Source organism: Rhamphochromis sp. 'chilingali' (genome assembly GCF_963969265.1).
Source record: "Rhamphochromis sp. 'chilingali' genome assembly, chromosome: 4".
Lineage (NCBI taxonomy): Eukaryota > Metazoa > Chordata > Actinopteri > Cichliformes > Cichlidae > Rhamphochromis > Rhamphochromis sp. 'chilingali'.
In genome coordinates this window covers 20209851-20237253 of record NC_137948.1, presented here as the reverse complement: position 1 = coordinate 20237253, position 27403 = coordinate 20209851, and the positions used below count along the sequence as shown (strand labels likewise).

Sequence of the window (27403 nt, the reverse complement as noted above, 5' to 3'; positions counted from 1 at the left end):
TTAACGCAGCTGGTGTGGGCATCAGGACAATCTTCTCTTAATGCTTTTGCTTAATCTGTCTCATTTGGACACTCAGAGCACTAAAACATTTACTTTTATGAAGGTGAAGATGGTGTGCCAATCACAGAGAGAGGTCAGCAAACAATACCACTTAATAATTGTGTGAACGCAGACAGCAATTTAATTCCGTACAAAATCAAATACAATATCTAAATGTGTTAACTGTAAAATAACACCAGGATTTGATCAGTCTTCATTGTATTTAATATTACTGCAATAAAACATTTATGATATTGCACTGAAATAATACAAATGTTTATAAATTCAAACCAGAATAACAGCTAAAGTGCAGCCATGTTTCTTTTCTGTCCATTAAAAATCAGATTACACACATTATCTACCATTTACCTCTAAATATCCAGTAAATATATTTATTTCTAAACGGTCATATAAACCAAAGTCATAAACCCCACAGAAACCAGCCAAAACATCCGACCACTACTGAGGTCTATTTTACACAACAGCGGAGGGATTTATTAAAGTTTTTTTTTTTTTAAACTGTCTTTTTTCACAATTAATCTAAGGGAGACCCTCTTTGGAGTAAAGCTTTTTCTTCAGCTATTCATTCTGCTCAACTTAAAACAGACAAAGAAAAGAAAATGAGGATTCCTGAAATATTTTGTACCTTGGAAAAGTCGACTGTCTTAACGAGACATTTTTTCCTATAGAAATAAGAGGATTTAAGGGGCAAAATGTCCTAACCTTGCGCTAACAAAGACATGTGTGAACTGAGCATACCTTCTGAAGAAAGACGGACAGACAAAAATGTATAAAAGGGTACAACATGCTAAATGAAAGGGGAAAGAAAGGCAGTCAGGTGAGAAAGAGAGGGGGAGTTAAAACGGCTTCATTTTGGAGTCGACTAGGAAGGTCACGGAGCGCTTTTTCACGGGCAACCCCGACACATTTACACACCTGTCCCACAGGAAAAGATCAATTCACACACCCTGACACGATCGCAAGATTGGCTCAGCACACACATACACACGCACGCACACACTCGGCAGAGCTGCTGATCAATAAACACCAATGTACAGGTGTCACCATTACTATCTAAAGGGAGGCCAATCAATGCTCACACACCGATATACCTGCACCAATCAGCTTCTGGGCGCACTGATTCACTCTCTCTGCTCACTCTCTTGTCTCCTTCACCGTTTAATGCACTCACCATTAACCCCCACCCGCCTTCCAGCAGTTCTCCCCCACCCTCTCCAACTGCCTCTGCCTTCCTCCCTCTCCCTTGTTCATACATATATTTCTGCTATAAAGGTGAAACACATTGAAACTACTTCTTCTTTTTCTTTAGTAAAGACACTTGATCTCTATTAAAGTAAAAAAACAAGCATTCCGGACGTTTGCTTGAGCTTTAACCCTCGTTCAGAGTCTCAAAAGTTAGAAGAAAGATAATTCCCACTTCACATACACTCATTGGTTAAAGGCAAGGGAGCATTCACTTTCTACCAGAGGGTGGCACTCTGGTCTTAATGCAACAGAGCAGGGTCTGGGCACCAAGAAAAAAAAGTGACTGGGAGTTGTATGTTTGTTGTGTGTATGCATGCACACATTTATGCATGATATTTACATGAATTAAAGCAGCCAGAATACAGATAGCAGGTCACTAAACCTCGCTCCCCATCCAATCATCCCTCCAGCCATCCATCCCCCCCTTAATCGTGCTTTCCTACTGGTCCCTACATGACTTCAGTCTTTCCACCCTGTCCTTCTCCGTCCTCTCATCCTCCTCTTTTTTGTCTTGCGTGTAGTTAGCTATGAAATAGAAATATGGTTCTTTTAGCCTCTTGTCAAAAAGACTGTTCAATTGGCCCATTAGATATTTAACTGGTCTTTAAAGCTGATTATGTGGTGTATATGTAATAATTCACCAATGTGTGCCATTCTATTTTATTTCAATCATATAAACACTATAAATCTGAAATATCACCAGTGGCAAAAATATTTATTAATCTATAAAATCAGAGAGATTTATCAGTAATATACAGTGGGGCAAAAAAGTATTTAGTCAGCCACCGATTGTGCAAGTTCCCCCACTTAAAATGATGACAGAGGTCAGTAATTTGCACCAGAGGTACACTTCAACTGTGAGAGACAGAATGTGAAAAAAAAATCCATGAATTCACATGGTAGGATTTGTAAAGAATTTATTCGTAAATCAGGGTGGAAAATAAGTATTTGGTCACCTCAAACAAGGAAAATCTCTGGCTCTCACAGACCTGTAACGTCTTCTGTAAGAAGCTTTTCTGTCCCCCACTCGTTACCTGTATGAATGGCACCTGTTTGAACTCATCATCTGTATAAAAGACACCTGTCCACAGCCTCAAACAGTCAGACTCCAAACTCCGCCATGGCCAAGACCAAAGAGCTTTCGAAGGACACCAGGAAAAGTATTGTAGACCTGCACCAGACTGGGAAGAGTGAATCTACAATAGGCAAGCAGCTTGGTGTGAAAAAATCAACTGTGGGAGCAATCATCAGAAAATGGAAGACATACAAGACCACTGATAATCTCCCTCGATCTGGGGCTCCACGCAAGATCTCATCCCGTGGGGTCAAAATGATCATGAGAACGGTGAGCAAAGATCCCAGAACCACACGGGGGGACCTGGTGAATGACCTGCAGAGAGCTGGGACCAAAGTAACAAAGGTCACCATCAGTAACACACTACAACGGCAGGGAATCAAATCCCGCAGTGCCAGACGTGTTCCGCTGCTGAAGCCAGTGCATGTCCAGGCCCGTCTGAAGTTTGCCAGAGAGCACATGGATGATACAGCAGAGGATTGGGAGAATGTCATGTGGTCAGATGAAACCAAAGTAGAACTTTTTGGTATAAACTCAACTCGTCGTGTTTGGAGGAAGAAGAATACTGAGTTGCATCCCAAGAACACCATACCTACTGTGAAGCATGGGGGTGGAAACATCATGCTATGGGGCTGTTTTTCTGCCAAGGGGACAGGACGACTGATCCGTGTTAAGGACAGAATGAATGGGGCCATGTATCGTGAGATTTTGAGCCAAAACCTCCTTCCATCAGTGAGAACTTTGAAGATGAAACGAGGCTGGGTCTTCCAACATGACAATGATCCAAAACACACCGCCCGGGCAACAAAGGAGTGGCTCCGTAAGAAGCATTTGAAAGTCCTGGAGTGGCCTAGCCAGTCTCCAGACCTCAACCCCATAGAAAATCTGTGGCGGGAGTTGAAAGTCCGTGTTGCTCGGCGACAGCCCCAAAACATCACTGCTCTCGAGAAGATCTGCATGGAGGAATGGGCCAAAATACCAGCTACTGTGTGCGCAAACCTGGTAAAGACCTATAGTAAACGTTTGACCTCTGTTATTGCCAACAAAGGTTATGTTACAAAGTATTGAGTTGTATTTTTGTTATTGACCAAATACTTATTTTCCACCCTGATTTACGAATAAATTCTTTACAAATCCTACCATGTGGATTCATGGATTTTTTTTTCACATTCTGTCTCTCACAGTTGAAGTGTACCTCTGGTGCAAATTACTGACCTCTGTCATCATTTTAAGTGGGGGAACTTGCACAATCGGTGGCTGACTAAATACTTTTTTGCCCCACTGTAAATGAAAATAATTATTAGTCACACTTTCCACAGTCTGACCTCAATGCAGAAGTGGCCAAAGGCAATTTGTATAAATTTTAAAAAGCCATTTGTGTAGCAACTTGAGTGCAGGTGTAGTTGTAGGCATGCCCACGTAACAGAAATCATATGACCAACAGACCGAAAGAAAAGTTCAAACAAGTCATGTTGGCGGCAGGGCCTTCTGGAAAACAAAACATATGTCGATGGCAGAACTTTGCACCGGCCAACCTCAGCCAGATAATACCAGTATTTTGGGAGTTTTTTGTTATATTTAGTATGTAGAGTATTAGGTGGAAATCATAAGAACATAATAACATACATGGGGGTAGTGACATGGGTCTGCAGGAAAAGGAGTGACCCCACACTGTAAGCTTCAATGGAAAAGAAAGGGGGAGAAGAAAAAAAACAGGGCGTCTGTGGGTGGGCGGGTGAAGTGGTGTTTGCGTAGGAGAGTGAAAAAGAAAGATAGACTGAACAGCAGAAGTAAACTCCGTTCTTCAAAAAGGAAACAGTTACATTTTCTACAAGTGCTACAGTTGTGTTAAAAAAAAAGGTGCTCAAATCTGTATGACACAGACACAATGAAAATGTTGTGGATATCTTTTTACCCCATTTGCTGCTCTATATATTTGTAGGAGGAGTGTGTGTGTTTGTGTGTGTTTGTGTGTGTCCATGTGTGTCAGTATCGTACTTTCTCGGTAAATACCCCAGGGCTTTGTGGTCTATACTGTGTGGTTTGGAGGAGTTTGTTAGTTGAGGGCCAGGTGCAGGCAGACAACAGATACACTCATGGAAGATAAACGGACCCAACACACACACAAGCACGCACACACAGCGAAGGATAAATGGACCCAGTAGCAGGGAGGTCTGACAGAATGCCTTTTCACACCTGGCTGAGCCCAGCGGAAGGTGACAGAGTCACATCTCCCAAAGCGAACACACACACACACAAACACACACACACGCACGCACACACACCTTCTCACATTGGGGAGTTCAGGGTCATAAGCAGCATCATGAATAAAATGAGGCTGTCTTAAACAGAAGGAGCTCTGTGTATGCATGTGTGTGGGTGTGTTTGTATGTGTGAGACTGTGTTTGTGTCTGCGCAGGCCCCTAGCCCCCATGCCAGTTTGGATCTGTAACGACCTTCTGCTCCCAGTGCTTAAATGGCTTAAATACTTCAATTAGACCTGGGTCACAATCCTCCACCCGTTAAAGCACACCATTGCACACACAAACGCACATGCGGAAGTGCAGCGGGGAACAAAAAAACAAAATGGTTTCATCATCCCGCAAGGCGACCGGAGACTTTCGTCAGCATGTTCTCGTTTCGTCTGTGGTTCAAAGTGAAACTCCGCTGTAAATCATAGAGGCTCATCCGCCAAACACAGGAGCAACAATTAAACTCAACTCCCATCTTCTCTGCCAGCGTCTCCCCTGGAACTTCTCTGTCCCGCTCCCTCCTCCCACTTCCTCCTCCTCCTCTTTCCATCTCTCCCGCCGTGCTACCCTAGCGCTAACGATGCTGCCTTTTCATTAGACAGCCCCTGCTAATTAATCTCCATAGAGGAGAGTGACAGACCTCCCCTAACACACACACAGTGCATGCCAAGATATATGCAAACACACACTCTTCTTCCCCCTCTCTCACTCCCTCGTCCCACGTGGTGTTGGCAGCCCATTTCATGCTTTATCACGTCTTTTAATTGACAAACAAGCTGCTCTTTTCTCTTAGGCTGAGGTCTATATCACCCCCTCGCTCAGATGCACACACACACACACACACACAAACATACAGACACACACACACGGAAGTAAGAAGCCAAGAAAACTAGTTATCTTTTGAGATTTTGGATAAACACACACAAACACACAGATATAAATAAGCAAATGCCTCCCCACTGACATATGGCCCATGTGACTGTCAAACAGTTTTCTACTCTTTGACACATTGTTTCTGTCTCACACAGACACACACACACACACTAATGTCACATGAGCACTTGATGAAAGAAAAGGAGGAGGACAAGTTTCCCATAACTTTTAGTACTTCTTTAATATTTTACTATATTTCTTACCCCCACGCTTCACTTACCTGCTACAGGGCAAAGTCAATACCAGTCACGACTGACTTATTGACTAATCACATGACACCTTTGCCTCTATGAAACTCATGGAAACACCTCGTTGATTGACGATTCAAAAATAAATGTAACAAGAAGATCAATTACTCTAATTCAGCAGTGGTGAGAGTCCGGCTTAGTGCTAGTGCAAAGTTTTACAATTAAGTACATTTATTTTTGTTAGTATTTTCCACTGAAAAATACTTTAATGAGCTATTAATTGATATGTTTCACTACAATGTTGCTTTATGTATTTTTTAAGACAAATTTCAGAAGGTAAGATGTCTATTTAGATTGGGCTTTATCACTCCTCACTACCATCATTTTTCTTTTTTTATCTTTCTTGGCTTTAACTCAGACTCTGAGCAGAAATCCTACATAAACGTGGTGCAAACTAAACCCACACAAATTGCTTTTCACAATTTCCCAAGCTTAATAAATTTTGGGACTTTCCACTTAAAACCACTCGTTCTGCTGTTCTCAGGTCACCTCCTTTTACCTCCTTTGTTTTGCTAAATAATTTATCATGAATATAATAATACAAAAATTGTTTGTACCATTAGTTACATATTTAATATTTTCAGTAAAGTAATGAATCAAATATGCACATTTACAAAAGTTTCCACTTGTACTCACTGAAGAAAAAATTCAAACCTAAACTAAGACATATTTGGTGAAACATTCTATAGAAAACAAAAACACATTTGGTGTTTAATGATTTCCTGTTTTCACTTTTACTGTCATTTGTATGAATTCATACCACAAGTTAAAAGCAGCTTCCCTTATTTTAAAGAGCTATTAGACAAACGCAAAATACAAATCTCAGAATTTTTATCTATGAGCTCAAGATTCGAGTGCGAGCAGAGGAAACTACTGAACACCATCTGAACCCTTGATCCAAAAGGTATACTTGACCTACACTTTACTCCTTTCCCCTGCACACAGTCTGTTCGACTTTGGCATCGTTTCTAAAAAAGAAGCGGGACCTTTCTCATTTTTCAGGACTGAACCTGATACAATATTAGCCTCCTTTCACAAAAAAAGAACTAATAACTGGAGAAATGGAAGGAGTGTGAAGAATTCTGCTATGACACTTGCTGACAGAGTTTTTCTGTGAAAAGATACTCACTGTCAGGTGATACTGTCTCCAGATTTCTGGACAAGCCTGAAAAAGAAAAACACACACACTGTGTCATTAAATACCTTTTACAAAGCTTTGTAAAAAAAAAACAACACTTTTTTTATACTCCACCACAATGAACTTTAAATCAAACAATCAAGATGTGATTGTAGTGCAGAATTTCAACTTTAATTCAAGGGTTTTTAATGAAGTATTCAACAAAGTGTTTAGAAATTACAGTCACTTTTCCCCATTTTGAAAAGCTCAAAAGTAATTGGACAAACTGGCATAATAAAAAAATGAGAGAATAGTTTTATAGTAGTTAATACATAGATGGAGTCCTTATTTTTGCAGTCTGTGCTTTTAAAATCTGCAGGTCTGTCTTCAGTCCTGCCTCCCTACGCTCTCTTTTTTCAGTGACCTTACAGTAAACGTGTACTGGGGCAACTGTTATTGTGCTTTGGTGCTATGTAAATAAACCTGAACTGAAATTAAATTCAATGAATCAAGTAAGTAAAAAGCATGCTCAGCTGAACTAAGATCAGGTGAATGACTTGGCCATTGAAGAATATTATTGTTAGTTAATGTCTGCATTATCCTTTGGGTCATTATCCATTTGCTGTCCAACCTGTTTTGCAACATTACGCTGGAGCTGAGCAGACAGCACAGCCCTGTACACCTCAGAGTTCATGCTGCTACTTCTATCTGCAGTCGCTTCATCTAAAAAAACAGTGACCCAGTTCCACTGGCAACCATACATGTCCACGTCATCCATTACGCTTCCTCCACTATGTTTGGCAGATGGTGTGGTATGCTTCAGACCATGAACTGCTTCTCTTCTTCTCAATATTTCTCTATTTCCATCATTCTAGTGCACGTTAATCTTGGCTTCATCTGTTCAAAGAGGGTTTTTTAAAGCACTGTGCAGGCTCTTTTAGATGTTTTTTGACCTCCCTATTCTTGAGTGGAATCGATGGTTTGCACCTTGTTGAAAACCCTCTGTTATTTCCATTCATAAAGGTGTCTCTTGTGTCTAATCTATAACTTCTTTTCAAGACTGAACCAGGTTGTAGACCTGACCACTCCTAAAGTATGTGCGTAATGATTGCGTCCTTCACTTGCACTGACAGCACCTTGGACCTCAGGTATCCAGTTAACAGCTACTAAAGCTCAACATTTGGAATCAACTCCATATTCTTTATCTCCTAAATTTGTTTATCACTCAATTGTCCAATTATTTTTGAGCCACTGAATATTTGGGACTATGAATAAATGCAGTTCACACTTCAGTCACATATTGATTTTTTAAAATCCACTGTGTTGGTGTAGAGAGGAAAAAATACAGATAAACTGTCCAAAAACCTGTGGACCAAACTGCATTTATACCAGTTTACTTGGACTCTGACAGTACACACAAAATCAGGACAAAACATTTTGAAAACATCAACATCAGATTTTTAAAACACAAGGGAGAGGTATGAAAGTCTAACTGGTGAGAGAAAAGACAAGAAAGACAATTCAGAGGCTGAATGGAAACTCCTGGCAGGCCACGGAGTCATTTGCTTGCCCGTCTAAGACCATAAGTCTCTTCTTGCATCTCTCTCTAGAGTCTGATCACCTTGATTTCTCAGTAACTATTTTCTATCCATGTGTCTCTCTGCAGTCAGTCGGTAAGTAAAGCAGTCAGTCGTTTTGTCCCAGTGTGGCTAAAGCATTATCTCCGGGGCTTCTCTACGCTGTTCCTTAAGCGTTCCAACATCCTTTCCAAACCGCCACCACTTCCCACTGGGAAATTGAAAATGCCGCAGGCAACAAGATTTATCTACTTACATACCTACTGAGTCAAGAGAGTGTGTGAGACAGAATGAGGGAGACAAATTCAAGCCTGTTCTGTGCAAACAGCACTGTTCAGTCACACCAAAGTTCCTCAACATATTTTGTAAAATATATAAATTACAATCCCACTAAAAAGTCACTAATTTGACCTCAAGTGTGGGTTCAAATCCCAACCTCGAAACAGCAGCCTGTGAGAACAGTAGGTACTTTTTCTGGCTTAATGTGATCTGTTCTGATTTGAATACATACAAGAACAAATATGAATTTCAACAGCTGCATCTTCCTCCACCTCTCATCTAGCTCTTTTCTTTTCTTCAACCCCCCCCCCCCCCCATTTGCTCTCTCCCTCCAGACCGCCAGGGTAGTGTGTTGTTGTCGAGGGCGACAGGCGAGGCGAGCGACACACTCGCGCTCCATCAACCGTCTGTCTTTAATGAGAGACACAGAAAGGCCCAGGGGACTGAGACCTGACTCTCTTTCTCTCTCAAACACAGACACTAATACATACAGTATAATTTGTGAGTGTAAGGAAAAGAGGAGAAAAAAAGTGATACGTTCCAAGAAAAAGGTAATTACAATGCCACACAACTTTGCACCTTTGTTTGCTGTTGGAAAACAATATGCAAAAGAGTAGAATGAGATCAATTTGAAGATCTGGATGACGAGCTGAAAGGAATGGGTTTAGAGATTGAGAGAAAGAGAGACAGAGAGAGAGCAAGAGAAAAAGAAAAAATTGGGTTATGTGTGTCCTGGCCTACACTCTCCCTCTGGTGTTCACCTGGTTACTCATCCATTACACAGAGCACAGTACATGACTGACTGACGGAGAGACAGGGCGCGAGAAGGAGAGAGAGACAGCGAGAGAGAGAGAGAGAGAGAGGGAGAGAAAGAGTGGGGTGTGAGGTGGAGAGACACAGACTGACTTCTTGCAGGGTTTTCCATTCTGTGGCATTAGTGTAAATGGGCAAGGTAATGAACACTGCGGCGGGATAATTGTCATTGATGGTCATTAGATTCATCCTTCAGTGCCAACACACGCACACACACACACACGCACGCGCCCATAGCTGGAATATGCAGCATGGCAGAGACATAACTAAGCTGTAATTACTGAAGTGTATCAATTAATGTGAACAGCAGCGTTTGCTGACCCCTGGTCACTCATTATTACTGAAAGCGAAAGAGGGAGGGAGTGAGAGGTGGAAAAAACGATGATAGTGGAAAGAAAAAGTGAAAAACAAACCACATTTATTGTGATGAAGGCGGTTTTGATTTCTATGTTCAGCAGTAATTTTTATTAAAAGCCCAAGCCGCAGTATCAATCTGTGGCAGTTCCCATGTTTTATCATAGAGCAAAGTGAAGTTGTGTGTACAGTAATTCTTCATATATGCATTTTACCCCAAAACATGTTGCCTCCCTCAGCTTTAAGCATGTGTACATGCATGTGTTCAGTTTGGTCCTGTTATGCAGTTTGAGCTTCTTTGTGTCAAACTGGCTCTCTGGTTAAAACTATAAGTGTACATGTGTTTGAGCTCTGTGGTCTCTTACTTTCAGTGGAAGAAAATATTAAAGTCACAGCAAAGTGATTTTTGGGAAAGGCCTTTCCAGTCTCAGCTGGGCAATACATTACTTTAGTTTAGAAGAGCCTGACTGACCTGCACAGAGCCAACACCTCAACTACATATCAGCTTTACAACTAACAACGCCAGGAGTTATTGCCCAACAGAAACAACATTCACCATCGTCATGGGAAACCTTCACAGAGAAATGAAGGATTCTCATAGCTCCCATGATTTGGGAATATAATGTTCAACACTCTGAAATGCGTATAATGTTTGCATATCCACAATTCTGGATCATCTAGTGCAAGTCTGACTCTCAAGTAAAATAAAAGTGGGTGTAATACTCACGTCAGGGTAGTGTCCCTTCATGTTGCAGCGATGACAATGTCTGTTCCAGTATGAATTCTCACTGCAGGAATCATAAAGATGCCCTGGCAGGCCACAGTTGTTGCAGTGCCTTTTGAGACAGTCACGGGCTGGGTGGCCTGGAGTCCCACAAAGAAAGCATGGCAGCAACTTCTGCACATACACACACAAAACGTGGTTAGAACCTTTATGTACTTATAAAAGTGCTATATGAGCCACTATGTGGTGATCAGGACTCACTTTAGGGTCAGGACAGTTCTTGGAGAGATGTCCAAAATTGTTGCAGTTTCGGCAGTTGACGTTCTTATCAGTATAGTATCTGTTCGACACCCGCTGCACTGCTATCCTGACACCTTTTCTTTTGTTATAGATTTGAGCCTGAAAAACACAAGTTTAGTGCATTAATGGCATCACGGTGTTAGTGTAAGGATCAAGAAACTCTGTAGCCATACAGGATATATAGCCACAGGGTTTAGTGCTTGGTGTTTGGTCGATAAAGCCTCATCATTCACTTTTCTGTCAGTTGTTGGTGTTAATTACACAAGGACAAAGCAGCTGCATCAATAGTTTTACAAGATGAACTCAATATTTTTTGGCAGCTATGAGGAAAAAAACTCATGCTACTGGGTCTAACTTACTGATGTTTACATTTAATAAATATATATTTGGAGTCAGCTGTTTGTGTAGCTGCATTTTATTAAAATTAAGCAATAGGTCACCAACACTAGGCTAACTAGGATATTCTGTCAGCTTCAGTGCTTAAATGTTTGAGGCCATTTCAATACTTTTGCTACGACTGAGTCGCTAAGTTGTTGGTCGAACACACATTTTTTTCTCTGTACACTACCACGGGAATTTCACACTAAACAATCAAGATGGGACTGAAGGGATTTTACAGAAGTATTACTTTAACTGTTTTCACTTTCATACATAGTGCCCCAGATGCTCAAACATAATTGGACAACAGACTGAGCAGGCAGTTTCATGACCAGGTGGGGCCTGTTGTTATTTAATAATACATATGGAGCTGGCTTTACATGTTGAACTTGCATTAGGATTTTTTTTTTTACCAGAACTCTTAATAATCATTTCAGTATAAAATAACACAGTTAAAACTATATGAGTAATGCAAATACTAGCTTTTATGTTTATTTATAGTTGATTTTGATTGATAGAAACCAAAAACAAAGCGGCAACAAACAGAAAGCACTAAAAAGCTGCTCATTGCCACCCACCTCCTTGTCTTTGTCTGAAACCAACCAAGTTTCACCTTCTGCATCAACATCTGGAAGAGAAGAAGAAAATACATTTTAAAACAAATTTAAGGGAGAAGACTATGCTAGGCTCTTATTTTTCTGTTATAAGGTTTATTAGTTATTCCTGAATGTAATACAAACCAACACAAAAAACCTGACATGAATTCATCAGTTACTGGGTAATGAGCACTTTAATACAAGAAAGTAAGTGAACAATTACAATTTGCAAATTTTAGAATAACAAAGGGATTGCAGTTACCAAGCATAACATGTTCACACACACAAGTCGTGAGCCATGGTTTTTAAGAGTGCCTAAAAGCAATTACAATGGATGAACATCAGAGCTGCATTCAAACGTGGGGCTTTATATGACAAATGAGTGAGAAAAAAACAAGAGGAAAATATTGTTTTTGAAATCTTTTCTCACAGTAACATTAAACAACAATTGGAACAAATATTTGATAAGAACTGATAGATTCAAGTGTCTAGATCCCACCCCAGCAGGAAACCCTGAGGAATAACTTTAGTTTCCTGTAAGAGAATGGTATGCATGCACACACGCACACGCAAACACACACACAGAAACTGACACAGTCGCAGCCCAGCACATCTGTATGAGAGTGGCACTAACAGCACCCTGAGGGAGGCCGCTGTATTCTCCTCAGGCCCACAGAACTGTAACTGACATCCAGAAATCGTAACATACACACAAACATACGCGCAGAAACACACAGACATGTGTATTCGGCATAAATTATGTTCTGATAAGCAATGACCCACACAAGCTGGCGTGTTTTCACACACACACATAAAGTCACACCCATCCGTCGACCCCTGCGATTTGCTGGTTGACAGTCTTTAGCTTTTAGACAAATATACAGCCTTGAGCCATAATCAAATATTCCACACTCCTTTTTCACCACTCTCGTTTGTTCTTTCTTTTACTGACTCTATCCAGCCCCTTATCGCCATTCTGCTCAGCCCTCCCTTCCTTTGCTTTTGCTCTCTCTCTCGTTGTTTTCTACCTCTCTTTCCCCCCCACCTTTCCTCCCCGGGTGAGCGGCTACGGAGGGAGGTTATCACCTCTCTCCCCTGTCAAACAAATTAAAATGGCTGCTGTTTGGATGGGGCTTCTTTCTGCCACGACCTTCACCTCCAAAAAAAAACAAAAACAAGCAAACAAAAAACCAATGCAAGCAACCTAATGTCATCACATAGGTAAGCTTGAAATTTTGACTCAAAATCACCTGATGGTCCTCCCATAGCTGATAAATTTGGAGAACGACCTGTAAAGATGTTGGTATTACCTTATACCTATCATCTCTAAAAGGAAAAATTATCCCAACAGACAGATGTTGTATTGCATCTTCTTGCTATATATTCATGATGCAGTGGTCAAATGTCTATAAGGTGTATAGCAAAGTGAACGGAAATAAGTTAATTTAGGATGAAAAAGAAATAACTCAGGTGAAAATGGAGAAAGTAGCAGGCAGAAGCAAATCAGAAAGTTAATTAACTGAACTGACACGCCTGCTAAAATTGAATGATAATGCATCAGTTTCCCTTTTTAGGGCTTTTTTTCTCCTTAAATTAAGCAGATATAATCCACCATCATAGATGATTCCCAAAAAGTTGATTCTGTTCATCTGGACGTAGCCTTTTCAGAGGGTGAAATGTTTTGTTAGGCATCCAAGTGACTTCTTCAGTCTCAGCTGACTGCAGGCTTCTCCAGCCTTATAAATGGTACATTTGCATTATGACTGAAACTAACACCACTGACAAAGAATGGGCTGTCAGGTCAGTTTCTTGATCATTAATATATAAATTGTCATGACTACAGATCGCCAAATACTGATCAATGAACACTGATCAATGGCCATGAGTATTATTCACAGAGTTGGGTAATGGCTGCAATCACAGCACTGAAAGATTGTGAAAGATGTAGGCCTCCTTCTCAATTAAGAGATGGTCTTTCCTTTTAAAATAAACGGCCACCTTGTCTCCCCGCAGCGTTCCTCCCTGTCCAGGATGTGTACATGCTCATCATTGAAAGAGTGTCCACTGGCTTGTAGGTGTGAACAGATTGCGGAGTCCTGGCCTTACAAGTTAGCTCTTCTATGTTGTGCCATCCGCTTAGCTGCAGAAAGTCTTTCCCAAAAGTCTTCAAAATGTTGGGGTCATCAAAATGTTGATGACCCCCAAGACTGTAAGACAAATGTGAGACAAGTCTTTGTGTTCTTTTTGGTTAGCATTGGTTTTGTCCTCAAATCACCAGTGTATGCCATCTTTTCTTAGTCTCTTTGTGATTATTGAATTGTGAACTTTGACTTTAACTGAGGTAACTGAGACGTGTAGTTCTTTAAATATTGTTCTGGGTTCTTTTGTGACCTTTTTGATGAGTCGTTGATGTGTTATTGGAGTAATTTTGGAACACCGGACACCCCTTGGGAAAGTTCGCCGCTGTTCCATGTTCTCCCCATTTGTGGATAATGGCTCTGTGGTTCTCCCAAAACCTCAGAAATGGCTCTGTAAACCTTTCCAGAATGATCGATGCCGATGACTTTGTTTTTCAGATGTTTTTAAGTTTAGATCATGCCATAATGTGTTGCTTTTTAACATATTTTAGCCTATTTCACTTTGTCAGACAGATTCTATTTAAATGATTTTTTGATTCAACAGATCTAGCAGTGATCAGGCCTGAGCGTGGCTAGTTTTCCAAAAAGCGTGGTTAATCACATTAAATTTGTGATTTGGCAAGTGGGCAATTACTTTTTATGATAAGGCCAGGTAGGTTTAGATAGCTCCTTTCCCATAATAAATAAAATAATCATTCAAAAACTGCATTTTATTTTACTCAGGTTATCTTTGTCCAATAATAAAATTTGTTTAATGGTCTGAAACATTTAAATCAAGAAGGGGACAAAAACATTTTCCCCATATAGTAACTTTATTCATTGGTTAGCTGTTTTAACTATAAATACAATGACAAAGCCCAAAGTAATGCCTAATATTAAACTGTCTGAATAAAACAATTTTTAAGACATCAAGTAAAAAACTAAATAAAGGCTCATCCTGAAAAAGCTAGAAGATACCATTTTTATTCTAATTTATCAATTTCACAGAATAGCGTTTCTATCAGTTAATCAATGAATCCACAAAACTATTTCAGCTCTGCTGGGGGTGGGGAAAGTACAGCGACAGATGACTGTTTAATCTTCTGGTTTGCTTTTGTATGTTCACTTCAGGTTTTGAGTATTTACATTTATTATGTATGTAAGCTGTATCACATTGTCTCTGTCTATGCACATCACTTTGAAGTAACTTATATTAAACTGTAGTAGTTTAGGGTGGGTGTGATGGTGGTGGTGGGGTGTACTGATCTAAGTGTGAGCATACTGGGGGGCCTCTGTATGAAGAACGCATGTGTGTCACCGGTATCCAGCAGTCAATGGGGGGAAAAAAAGGCAGGGGTGAAAGGTGCGTGCATGTGTGTGGTGTGTGTGTGCATGTGTGTGAGCAGGCGTTAGTGACTCAACGAAAGTCATTCCCAAAGCACCTCCCGGGGGGACTCCCCAAATAAAGAGCAGGAAGCTTTCCCTTAATCTAACCCCCTATCCACACACCCCAGCCCAACGCCCCCAACTCGATGCCCCCACCTCACCAACACAACACACCAAATAAAGGGTGAAGCTCTTTGTCACGGCCGAGGAATCAAACACATGGGTGGAGGGGTGCTGGAGAGGAGAGGAAAGAAGAAGGAGGGGGGCTGTACACAGGGTAAAAATATGCTAATCAACCTTGAGGCCCTGTTCAATACCAAACCCTCGTTCCATCGTGGCCCAGCAGATCTGAAGGAGTCTGGAGCTCAAAAAGCAGATGGCAGCGACATCACCGAGCAGCTGAACGCACTCAAGAGAGGCCTCCGCCATGTTGACTCCAACTGTTCAATTTGAGCAGATCTAATGGCAAAGCATTCCTTACAGCCATCTTAGTGGTCTAAACCCAAATATCCTGAAGAGAGAAATGGTTGTTTAATGTTAAGAGCACCAAGTGGTGCTCAAGTCATCTGCTATGACTCTCTGAAGCAGCTCACTGACAGCGTTTACTGAGGGTTCCAAAGACTTAGATTCTGCAGGACATCTCGTACATTATCTCATCACTCCATCGTCACGGGAAATGCAACACAATGACATGGAAGAGGGGGAGAAACAGAGGGAGAGATTGATCAGGGGAGAGAAGGCAACAGATGCTATCTGTCTGTCTCATAGGTACCCTGATTACTAGAAGATGAGGAGGAGAGGGGAGGAGGCTGCGTTCCTGTTCATCAGAGTCGGCAGAACAAAACAAAAGGGGTGGGGGGGATGTATGTGTGTGAATGCTTTAAATCTGTCTCTTCTACCAGTGAGAACAGAACGGAAGTGTACATGTGGCTAATGAACCATGAACACCCAGCTCTCCTGGGGTGACGTGCACACACACACATGGGATGAGGCCCAGACAGGATGGTTTAAGTCTGGTAAACCAAGGACAGCACTGAGAACATCAACGACACAATCAACTGCAATTCTAACCAGTTACCAGTTTCCTAAAATGTGTGTGTGTGTGTGTGTGTGTGTGTGTGTGTGTGTGTGTGTGTGTGTGTGTGTGTGTGTGTGTGTGTGTGTGTGTGTGTGTGTGTGTGTGTGTCATATACAAGCTGTTCTCCCCTCTGTCCCAGCAACATCAAAGGCTTCAATGGATCTGCCTTACCCCAGTCTTTTTCCCTGTCCCGACACTTAAACAGGCATCCTAGGCCAGCCCGCCCATTATACAAGCTGCTGACCAGACCCATTAATACACACGCACACACAGGCACCGTCTCACACACAGACACACGCACGCACGCACACACACACACACCCACACCCACAAAGGGAATGTGTAAGAGGTCTTGCCCCCCCCCCCCCCCACCCCCTCCCAAAATGGAGGTTATGTTTGATACCAAAGCGACAGGGCTGGATTAGCAACACTATACATGACAATGGTGAGGGTGGGTGGGAGTGTGCATGCTCTAAGTGTGTGCGTGTGTGTGTGAGTGTGTACAAGAAAGTGTTTCCTTTGTGACATCACCCTTGCCCTACAGCCTTCCCTTCTGTCCAACAGACATGTACAGAGCACCACATTTTTAACTCCTCTCTTTAATTTGAGAGAAAAGTCTGACCAAGCCCGTAAAACACAACAGAAGATTGGCGGAGATTTTTATTACTATGACTAGCGGATACAGTGCTGTGGAAACCCAGCATCGCAGAAAGAAAAGTATCAGAGTCGATGTCTTCACTCCATACTGTGACATATTTTTGAACCAACATGCTGTCCTGAAACCCAAGCTAGCTGCATGTTGCTAGCAAAGCTAGCTGCATGTTGCTAGCAAAGCTAGCAACTGTATGTATTCAAAACTCTCCACGAATAAATAAACAATTCACAGTTGTTGGACTGACAGTAGCCTTTTGGAAAATTTTAATCATATTGTCATAAACCCTAGTGTGCAGATGTTTGGCACGTAGGGAGTAGATAAACAGCTGTACAACCACACTACTTACTTCAAATTCCTTTTTTCCAATCTCTACTTATCTCTCTGTTAGAGAGAGGTGGTTTCCATCCAAATGTAGCGCAAATGTTTCCACCCACTAACATTTTTAGATAAACAGCTGGTGGCACCAATTCTCCAGTCTCGCAGCGCAGAAGAAGAGGGTACGCCACATGAGATGTTTTGGCTCAAAAGCACAAGTGTAATAATTATGTGAATGGTGACTGGATTCAGTTCAGGTATTTTCAGGTTCCTGGTGGTGTACATGTTGGCCTAACAAGAGTAGGAAATTAATTTACACATAGGACCACACAAGCATCTGGGACTGATTGGTGCGGCGCTCCATAAGACTCCCAGTTTGGGTACTGCCTACTCCTGACAAGGTCATTTCGTTAAACTGAAGTTTGATGAAGTTGTGCTTTTCTTGCCATTACCAGTTGAAACCAGCTGTGACATCATGATGTAAAAATGATATTATTTGTGCTGTGTTTTTTTTTTACAGTACTGTTCACAACTGCACTATCCTCAATGATTTGAATCACCTCAGCCAATATGTAAAATACTTTTTTGTAAATTAAAAACAAAACAATGTATATATGTGGATATAAACATACCTAGAGCCCGAAAAAACGTGAATGCTGATGCTCTGTGGCAAATATTTGCATCATTTACAAAAGGGATTTGCTGTAATCTGTCTGGAATGAAAGAAAAACATTCTTGAGGGTTATGAAAACCTTTTTTTCATGATTAGATTCTTAAGGCAAGACAGAAAATCTCATGGCAAACAAAGTTTCATTTCAGGCTTATAATAGTTTACAAGATAAGAGATATTTGGGGATATTTCAGTTTGTGTTCTTTTCCCTGGTATTAACTGGGCAATATAAAGCAACTTATGAATATCAATGTTATGAGAGCAATAAGACTGTATATGCACATTTAAATCTGACACCTGTTCACTCCTTATGTAGAAAACGATTCAAGCTTTGAGTACTGCCATCTTTATGAGAAACATATGAGGATGTTTAATTTCTAGACTTTATTTACATTATTTAACAACTAGGGTGTCTTTGTTTTTACCTCAAGAGAATCAAGTCTGTCTGCCTCCGTAAAAAAAAAAATCACATAGGAGGGTTTGCTTTATATGTCTGTGGGTGAATTTCATCTATGCTATGGTGGCAAACCAGCAAGTCAAAAAGGTTAAAGATGGGTGTCATCAACTGAGAGCCGCACCTGGTCCATATACGGATCTTTAAAATTGACCCACACGTGCCTGTAATTTTACACATATTCCTTCTGTCAGTTCAACAGGCAAAGGCAAACTGTGCTACTCTGTCACTTTACCACCGCCCAGGAGGCATACTGATATACTTGCAAGATAAAGCACAGAAGTGCATAGAAAACTCTTATTTTTAGTGTAATTAATAAGAAAAACAATGGAATACAAAAATATCTTTTAAAAACTAAAATATTTCTTTCATGCTCGTGATGATGTTTTTGGCAGTATGACATGTCTTATGTCATACTGCCAAAAACATCATGGACTCAAAGCGTAACTCAAGAGAACATTATATCAAATACTATAAGTTATATTAGCTTTATTTCAAAAATTGTGGTCATGACCACAGAACCTAAAGAAACCAGCGACTGTAATGGTTTTGACCCTCGGCCAGATAATCAAAGGCAGCAGATTTTAAAAAACGCCAAAGAGACAGATTTTTTACACATCTGCTTGGGTGGTCAAACTATTTCTTTCTGCTACAAGATTCTGGAAAACAGCCCAGAAAGCGTTCATTAGCCTCACTTTGATCAAACAGGATGAAATTACTATCAAAGACAATGTTTAAAACTAGAACCAAAATGATTTTCCACTAATTTTTTGCCATTTCGGTGAAAAACCGAAGACGGATGCCATCACCGTGGTCCCTGTTGAATCTGCCTTATGTTCAGCAAACACATATTTCAACACAGCCCGTCTGATTATCTGATATATCCACCACCCCCTCCTCCGTGACACATCGAGCGCTCACCCCCTGCCAGCCTGTGCCACCTCCTCCCCTCCTCTTCACCCTCTTCCACGCCATGTTGGCAGGCAGGGCAGGGCAGGTGGCCAAACCTGTCAGTCAAAGTACCATCGCCACGCAGCAGCACCACAGACACCAATTACCACACAGCAGGGGCGCGGCCTGGCAACCGCATGGCAACCACATGGTCCAATCAGGGTACACAACAACGGGGACCAGAGAAGGCCAAGAAAAGTGAACGAGGCTGTGTGCCCCCAGTGTGCCTGTGTACGTGTTTTCGAGTTATCCAAAACTGAGCCAAAACGTGTCCGGGACTGACAGGAGACACGTAGTCACTGTGTCTTTTTAATATCCGTTAGCTGCCTCTTTAGCGCAGATTTTCAATTCAAACTAGAAATTATCTCCATCAATCTGCTGATAACCAGAGTGGCTCTTATTAAAGACACAGTCCTGACTTGTACCATCATATCGTCACCGATGATTCAAAAAAGGAGGCTGAATTGAAAATTGACTCATTTAACTGCCATAAATATGCTTGGATCGCTGGTGCTGATGACACATTACATGACAATAAAAAAAAAAAAAAGAAGAAGTTACAACTCATATTTTTTACATAACACTTACTATCACAATGATTTGTTCATGTCTCAGTATCGGATTAGATCATTGTCTGGGACTTTAACAGCCGTGAACTTGGGAGATTATAGACTGATTTAAAGCTACAGCAGCACTTTTTTTTTGGCTGTTAAGAACAAACAAAAACACATAAATCAAGAGATGGAGCAGTCTAGAAGAGTTATTCTGAATAACTGTATTTTTATAGACACTATAAGTGGAACAAATGCATATGTATTCACAAAAATGTAAGCTTCATACCAAACAGATTTATTAAAAGATTGAAGTCTGACAAGCCAGTCAAATGTTTTTTGCCCATTAACTAATTGTTTGACATTTTTTAATGAAGCTTTACAGTTACGTCTCTAAATGGTAAAGCCATGTAAATAAACAATGACTACATTGCAAAGTGTTGGCAGTGCCCAACCAACACTCCAAAATCCCAAAATTTTCCAACTTTAAAGTTTAATCCTTTGTGCTTATATAATTGCCTGAATGAAAAAAAGATTCAGCTTCATTAAAGCTACCCATAAGTTAAAAAAAAAAAAAAAAAAAAATCAGGATGGAGTTTCCCTAAATCAGTGTTGTGGTAGAGCAGACTATAGTCAACAAGTATTTCATGGCTAAAGTCGTACTTGTGTAAGCAGACGCAAAATGTCAAAAACATTACACAAAAAAAAAATATCTGACCAAATTATTCATGGTGCCCCTTTTGTCTTCTGTGGCACAACACGCATCGTCTGTGAGGGGCAAATATATTTTAATAAAACCAGTGAGTTGCAACCTCAATTTCATTTTGATGAATTTCCTCCTGCGGGAGTGAGCCAGGCAGTGGGCGGGAGGGTGGAAAGGCGAGAGAAGAAGCGGGGTGATGGGGGCTGGGAGGCAGATAGAATTTTCATGATTGTTATTTTTGTTATTATACAGAAAGGGGGGGAGTGGGTGGGGTGGGGTGGTGGTTGATAAACGGCGTTGGTTAATCTGAGCCATTCTGCGGAGCGCTCCATTATCGGGCAGGTTGGGCACGTCGAGGGGGTTATTTTTCCGAGGGATCTTTGGCCCCGGTAATTAAGCTCCATTCACCAGGCCCTGTTCCCCAAATTAAAAATTTGTCATTAAGTGGAATTCACCATAATGCCTTTTTATCTGCCGGCGCTTCAGCATGTGTGCATGGATGGGTGTGTGTGTGTGTGTAGGAGGGACAACAGCAGAGGGCAGCCAATAAGGGGTTACACTCTGGTCTCATGCACATACAAGCACATACATGAATACTCACACACACTTTGAGAAGAAATGGCAAATTAAAAAAAAAGAAAAAAAAAAGGAAATAATCCTGGACAGCAGTGTGTGTGTGTGTTCGTTTGCAAGTGGAAGCGCACACACACACACACACACACACACACACACACACACACCAACAAAGAAACCCTTTCAATCCTTCAAATCCACAGCCTTTAGGGTAATTAAATAATAGTGCTTTAAAGTTTTAATTTAGATTTGGCTTTTTCCTTCCTCCTCCTAGTGTATGCCGCACAGCCCTCCCTCTCTTACACACACCCAAAACAGCCCGTCACTGCTGTGGTTGTAGACTTCAACCAGCAAGATAGCCCCTCGATCGGCAGGGTACATTGGAGGGAGTGAATGATTGAAGAGCAGAATCTTTGTCTCTATAGACTTTATAAAACAATACAATTATTAGTCTTTAATTAGAGCAGCCCCTCTGTGGACCAGGGGACAGACAAAGAACAATAGAGGATTAGAAAGGGAGTGCCTAATATGGCTCTTTTATCACTTCACTCAAATATAGCTGCAACCAGCTGTCCTATGCACCTGGTAGGCAGAAGTTAGAAGTTAGATTCTGGTGCAGAAGGGAGTAAAACTACATCACCTATTTCAAACTAAAAAGACCTATTTTTGATCTCAAATGATCTACAAATCAGTAACTGTCAACAACATATTGCAACATACATAAATATAGGGATGGCCTGGTTGTGGCCTAAGACTTTAAGGATCCATCACATAGCATCTCCAGGCTCATACTGGACCTCTAGATGTCTGTCACTGTTCAATGGTTTAGTCTGAAAAAGTAAAAATGACTTAACCATACAATTCTTCTCGCTATTTATTGAGTCAAACTAACAATTATGGAACCATATCAAATAAACAGCTTGAGTTTTCTTTATTTTAAACTACATAAAAGACAGACTGAAAGTGGGAAATGAATTATCAGAACCAAAACCGACAAAGGGGTGCAAACTCAAACTCTGATTAACAATGATAGAACTGAGTACTTGCAATATGAAAAAACACAACACAAACAGGACCTTTGATTTCATGTGATGTGGTTGAAAATGTAAAAAGCAGGCTTTTTTTTTTATTTTTTGGCTTTACACGACCCAAACACCCTGCCACTGTCCTCCTCCCTCCTCTTCTTATCAGAGATACATGGATACTCCCCTGACACGTGACTAATATTCCACAATCTTGTGAATGCCACCAGAGAGTATAGGTTAAGAAACAGGGCCCTAAATGAACATCTTGAGGTGGGAGGGGGGCTGAAAGAAGAGGAAGAGCAGAGGAGGTGGAGGAGGCTGAAATGGAGGAGAGAAAAAAAGAAAAAACAGGAAGATAGGAAGAGGAGGGGGCGGACAGATGGCAGAGGTTATGCCTGGCTGAAAGGGGCAAGACGGGAGGAGGCTATTCAGGATCTGTGTGCGTGCAAAGAGAGGAAACACCATGCCCTCACTTCCCACATGCAGAAGTCATTCTTAAGAAATCCCCTCCACCTCAATCTCAACTCACACCCTCTTTTATTTACTTTCCCATAATTCCTCATTTGTAGACCTCTAAAAGGCATCAGATGAGTTTCAATAAATGTCTGAGCCCCTTTCCTTTACCATCAGCCCGATTGACTGGCTAAGCTGATTCCATATTGGCTTCAGACTCGGTGATGAACAAAATAATTACATTTTCCAGCATCTGATTGACAGACTAGACTGGTTAAGGTAAACTACAGATAGAGCTGAACAACAACATGCTGTCAAAATCTCCAAGTGTGTCTGTGTGTCTCTCCAAAATACAGCGAATGGAGGAATGGCAGACTGGCAGGGGGGCGAGTGCAGAGAGATAGGGGGGTCTTATTTACTGTCGTTTAATTCGCTCCCCTCTTTTCCATCCATCCCTTGGTTTTTCTGACAGGTAATAAAAAGCAGGAGCTTCCTTGACAAGCCCATTTGAATTTGGATTGAATAATATAACTGTAGGGTTTCCCACATAACGCTCTGTCCAAGCGTGCAGACACCACAGATGCTGGCAGCCCCCATGCCTGCCAGTCTAAGTGTGTATATGTGTCAGTGACACACACACACACACACACACACACACACACACACACACACAGCTTACGTCATAGTAGTTAATGCAGCAATAATAATGAATTCCAGCAACTAGCTATCACACCAGTCTAATATGTTAATCTCCACATGTGCCAAACCTTTATTTCTTTTTTTTGTCACCACACTCCCCCTCCCGATTCCCTCTTCTTCCTTCTGCACCTCTCCAAGATCCCTTCATCCCACCTCCTCTTCTCGTCTTACCTCATCCACCAGTCGTGCTACCTCCTTCCAAGAACCCCTGCCCCTCCTCCTCTTCCTCTTTCAGAAGCAGCTGAAAATCCCATTCCCCATGGGGCAGGCTAAATTGAATTGGCGTGTTTATATGAACAACAGGGCCGTTGCTTTAATATACCTTAGAGTTTATGCCTAATGCCTCCCTGCTAATACCGCTGGAGTTTCAACGCTCACTCAACACACTTGCTTTTATGGAAGTCATAAAAGAGACAGAGGAGTGAGGGATGAGGATGGAGAGATACTCTGGAAGTGTGCTTGATTTTGTAAACCATGGGGAGAAAGAGAGGAAGGAGTGAGACCCCCGTTAATGCAACTTAACGAGTCATCTGTGTTTTGTCACACCTCTTTAAAAGATCCCCACCGCTCTAGAAACCTACACACACACACACTTACATACACTCTCTATGCCTCTAGTGTGAATGAATAGAAAGACAGAAGACACAGAATGGTAGGAAAGGGTTTTTCTGGATTTTTTTTTTTTATATATATTAGTATGTGATACTGAACAAATTCCACAGTTTTAGTTGATGGAGTTGGTCATGCTCGTCGACTTGCAAACATTGTCCATTTTCTTTCCGTCTACCCCCACTTTTTTCTTCTCCTTTATTTCGTTTCCCTCGCTTGTCCCCTTTCTCTTCTGGCACTGTGTCCATCTACAAAAGGCCCACAGTACAAAGGACAGAAACAGGCCTGATACACTCAACCCAATTACTATTGATCAGTCTCCACTCTGAGGACAAAAAAAAAAAATGCTCACCTGCACGCACACAGCACGCACGCACGCACGCACGCACACGCACACACACACACACTAATCTGTAAAGATCAAGTCCTTTAGGGTGGGTATTTGTCCATAGCTGATTTTTAACACTTGGAACCAAAGACTTAAAAAAGTAAATAAAAATAATCCAACTCTTTGAAAGTCTACATGATCCGAAAACAGTGGCTGGTAACACAGATTGTTTAAGAGAAGAGGGTGATATAAAGGTGAGCTGCCAATAAATAAAAAAAAACATATCTGTAAAATATAAAAACACAGTATTATAAATGTGAATTGAAAGTGTAGTTTTTCACTGTATTTTAGATATTTCTCTTTCCTTTTTATTAGGTTTAATGTCTTTCCTCTGATTACAAACAATAATACAAATTCTTCATGAAAGCCAAAATCTGTGAATGCTAGAGAAAGATTTCTTTTATCATCCAGCTAGACAAAAAGTAGTGGTATCAGTTATTTTAAAGTGCCTCTAAATCTGCAACATGATGGGAAACTTAACAATCAAAGTTCTTCTACAATCTAGATTTCATACTATTTTTTTTTATTTGCTGTTCTTGACAGTTATTATCTTTTAATTGAGTAATCAGAGAAATTCAGAAGCCTGGCTTTGATTAAAGTGTAATTTTGGCAGGATTACTTGTACCAGTTGGCTGAAACAACTAAAGCAGAGAGTAATGTGACTTTTGCATCAGCTCCACTTAAATTTTAACTTAATTTAAGATTGTTTAAATCTTGCTCTGAGAAAAACCTACATTAATGGAGACAAGAATGACTGAATGCTGTGAAATGTGAATACTCAAAGGATAAAAGTCCTTGAGCTGCTGGAAACCCCGAGGACATTCCAGCTGATCCGCAGGGAAAAATGGGGGGGAAAAAAGCTACATCAGTATGTCGGCTGCGTTAAAACCCAAAGGCTTTTTGATCCTCAACCAAAACATTTAAAAGTTTGTAAAGCCCAGCTCGAAGGTGCATCCACACACACTTAGACACACAAAACTAGTATCACATTAAGGGTGTGATGAACTCTGCATGTTGTCTGGAAGCCTGTGCCGAAATATCAATGACTAAACTCCCCAACGAGTCGGTAACTATCTCCTTCGCTCTTGATTTTATCCCCAATAATTAATTTTCTCTCCTAACGCCGACTTCGGCTTTATCGGTCGCTCGCCGCCAGAATCTCAGCATTTCATTTAACCATAATCCCCCGGATAAAGGGGCGGCCTAGGTGTGCAAATGCACAGGCATGCGTGTGCGCAGGAGCACACGCACAGGCGAAGGCTTAAACTTCACAGACACAAACCGGTTACACATGTGTGCAAGGAGAGTTAATCATACAATATTGAGGAAATTTGATAAATCACACATTTAGACACATTAAACCTCTTTACAGGAAGTCTGAATGTAGACTGCGGGACATAGTGTCCACTGCTAGCCGTGAAAACACTAAAATGCATCCTGGATAGAAACTGGATTAACTCAGGAAAAGCCTGCAACCTGGCATAGCAACAAGCCCCGTAACCAGGGCTTGGTCTTGTTGTACGGAAGCATGGTTGGGAATGGGAGTGGAGGAATAAAGAGATGAGATGGATGGAGTGAAGGAGGGTGGAGCTGAAGGGTTAAGGGAAGAAAAGCAGATTGTGATATGGATGTACGCTTGTCCTTAGCATACGCTTGCTGTAGCCATCTGTAGTAGATCATGTTGATATATTATGTTGCCTTTATGAAGTTATGGAAATCTTGGTTGGTCACAACATTTGAGTTAGAGACAGCGACCATTTTTCTGCATTGTTTGCATAAGGAATGTAAGTCCATTTTAGTCTTTCAAAAGAGATGTGACCAAAGAGGCATGACATATCCTGCCAGTTAAATACACAATGTTTCAGTGTGTCTGAGAACATCGGCCACGAACTACAAAAAAAAAAAAAAATTTAAAAGGAAGAAAATGACTGGATAATTTCTTAGATTTAGAGAGCTTTTTCCCTTTACATTTATTTTATCCCACACAGAATAAACACTGATATTTTTTTTTCTATTTTCTCATGGTATTCCCCCCCTCATGACGACTGCTTAAGCATTTAACGTGTTCCTTAACACCTATATCCTGGTATTTAAGGGCCGATTAACTAGCAGACTCTCAGATACTAATGGGACTCCTAATTAGTGCTTTATTGAAGGCAGGTGTGATGGAAAGGTCAACTAGTTAAGCTTACATATGTTATAAACATGCAGAGGGCACTTCCATCGATATGCAGCAATCCAAGAACGTACAAGTCAATCAATGAGGGAAACAAAGGCCAAAGAAATCTGCAGAAGAGAAAAGGTGAGTAGGAAAGAAACAAAAAAGCAAAGAAGATGAGGGAAGGGTTGGACTGACTGAAATTAGTGAGTGCCAGCTAGGCCAGACCAGGCCCAGCTGGTCTCTGTCTGAGGAGTGCCTTAATTAAGAGACATGGGGAGAAGCCTTGGAATGGCCACATACACACTGCCAGGAGCCTCTGGAGAGGAAACTGCTAAACAGGCACACTTGTGTGGTGTGTCTGTGTGGTACACTGCCAAGAATCTCTCTCACACACACACACACACACACACACACACACACACACACACACACACACACACACACACCCACCCCCTCTGGGACCTTGTGAAAAACATTGGCTTGCTATTATTAGGCAACCCTTTGCATACCGAAGCAAGTGTACAAACCCTAAATGAGGTGTATTTGTGTGTTTGGGGTTCTCCCTCTTATCCTGTTGACTGTTAAACTGAACTTATGATTTCAAAACAGACAGCTCCCCTCTTTGCTGGTGCCGGAGCTCTGAGAAGTAGTAGAGGTGAACCAG

General features: G+C 41.2%; 1 protein-coding gene across 2 annotated transcripts in view; it reads right to left on the bottom strand.

Moving 5' to 3' along the window:
• zcchc7 (zinc finger, CCHC domain containing 7) overlaps nt 1-27403 on the bottom strand; it is a 53468-nt gene that overhangs the window by 11719 nt on the left and 14346 nt on the right. For both annotated transcript variants that reach the window (XM_080881200.1, XM_080881201.1), the window contains 4 exons: nt 11934-11983; nt 10939-11076; nt 10681-10851; nt 6943-6978 (listed from right to left, as the gene is read on the bottom strand). In XM_080881200.1, coding sequence (XP_080737326.1) covers nt 6943-6978; nt 10681-10851; nt 10939-11076; nt 11934-11983 — 395 coding nt within the window. The remainder of the gene's footprint in view (nt 1-6942; nt 6979-10680; nt 10852-10938; nt 11077-11933; nt 11984-27403) is intronic.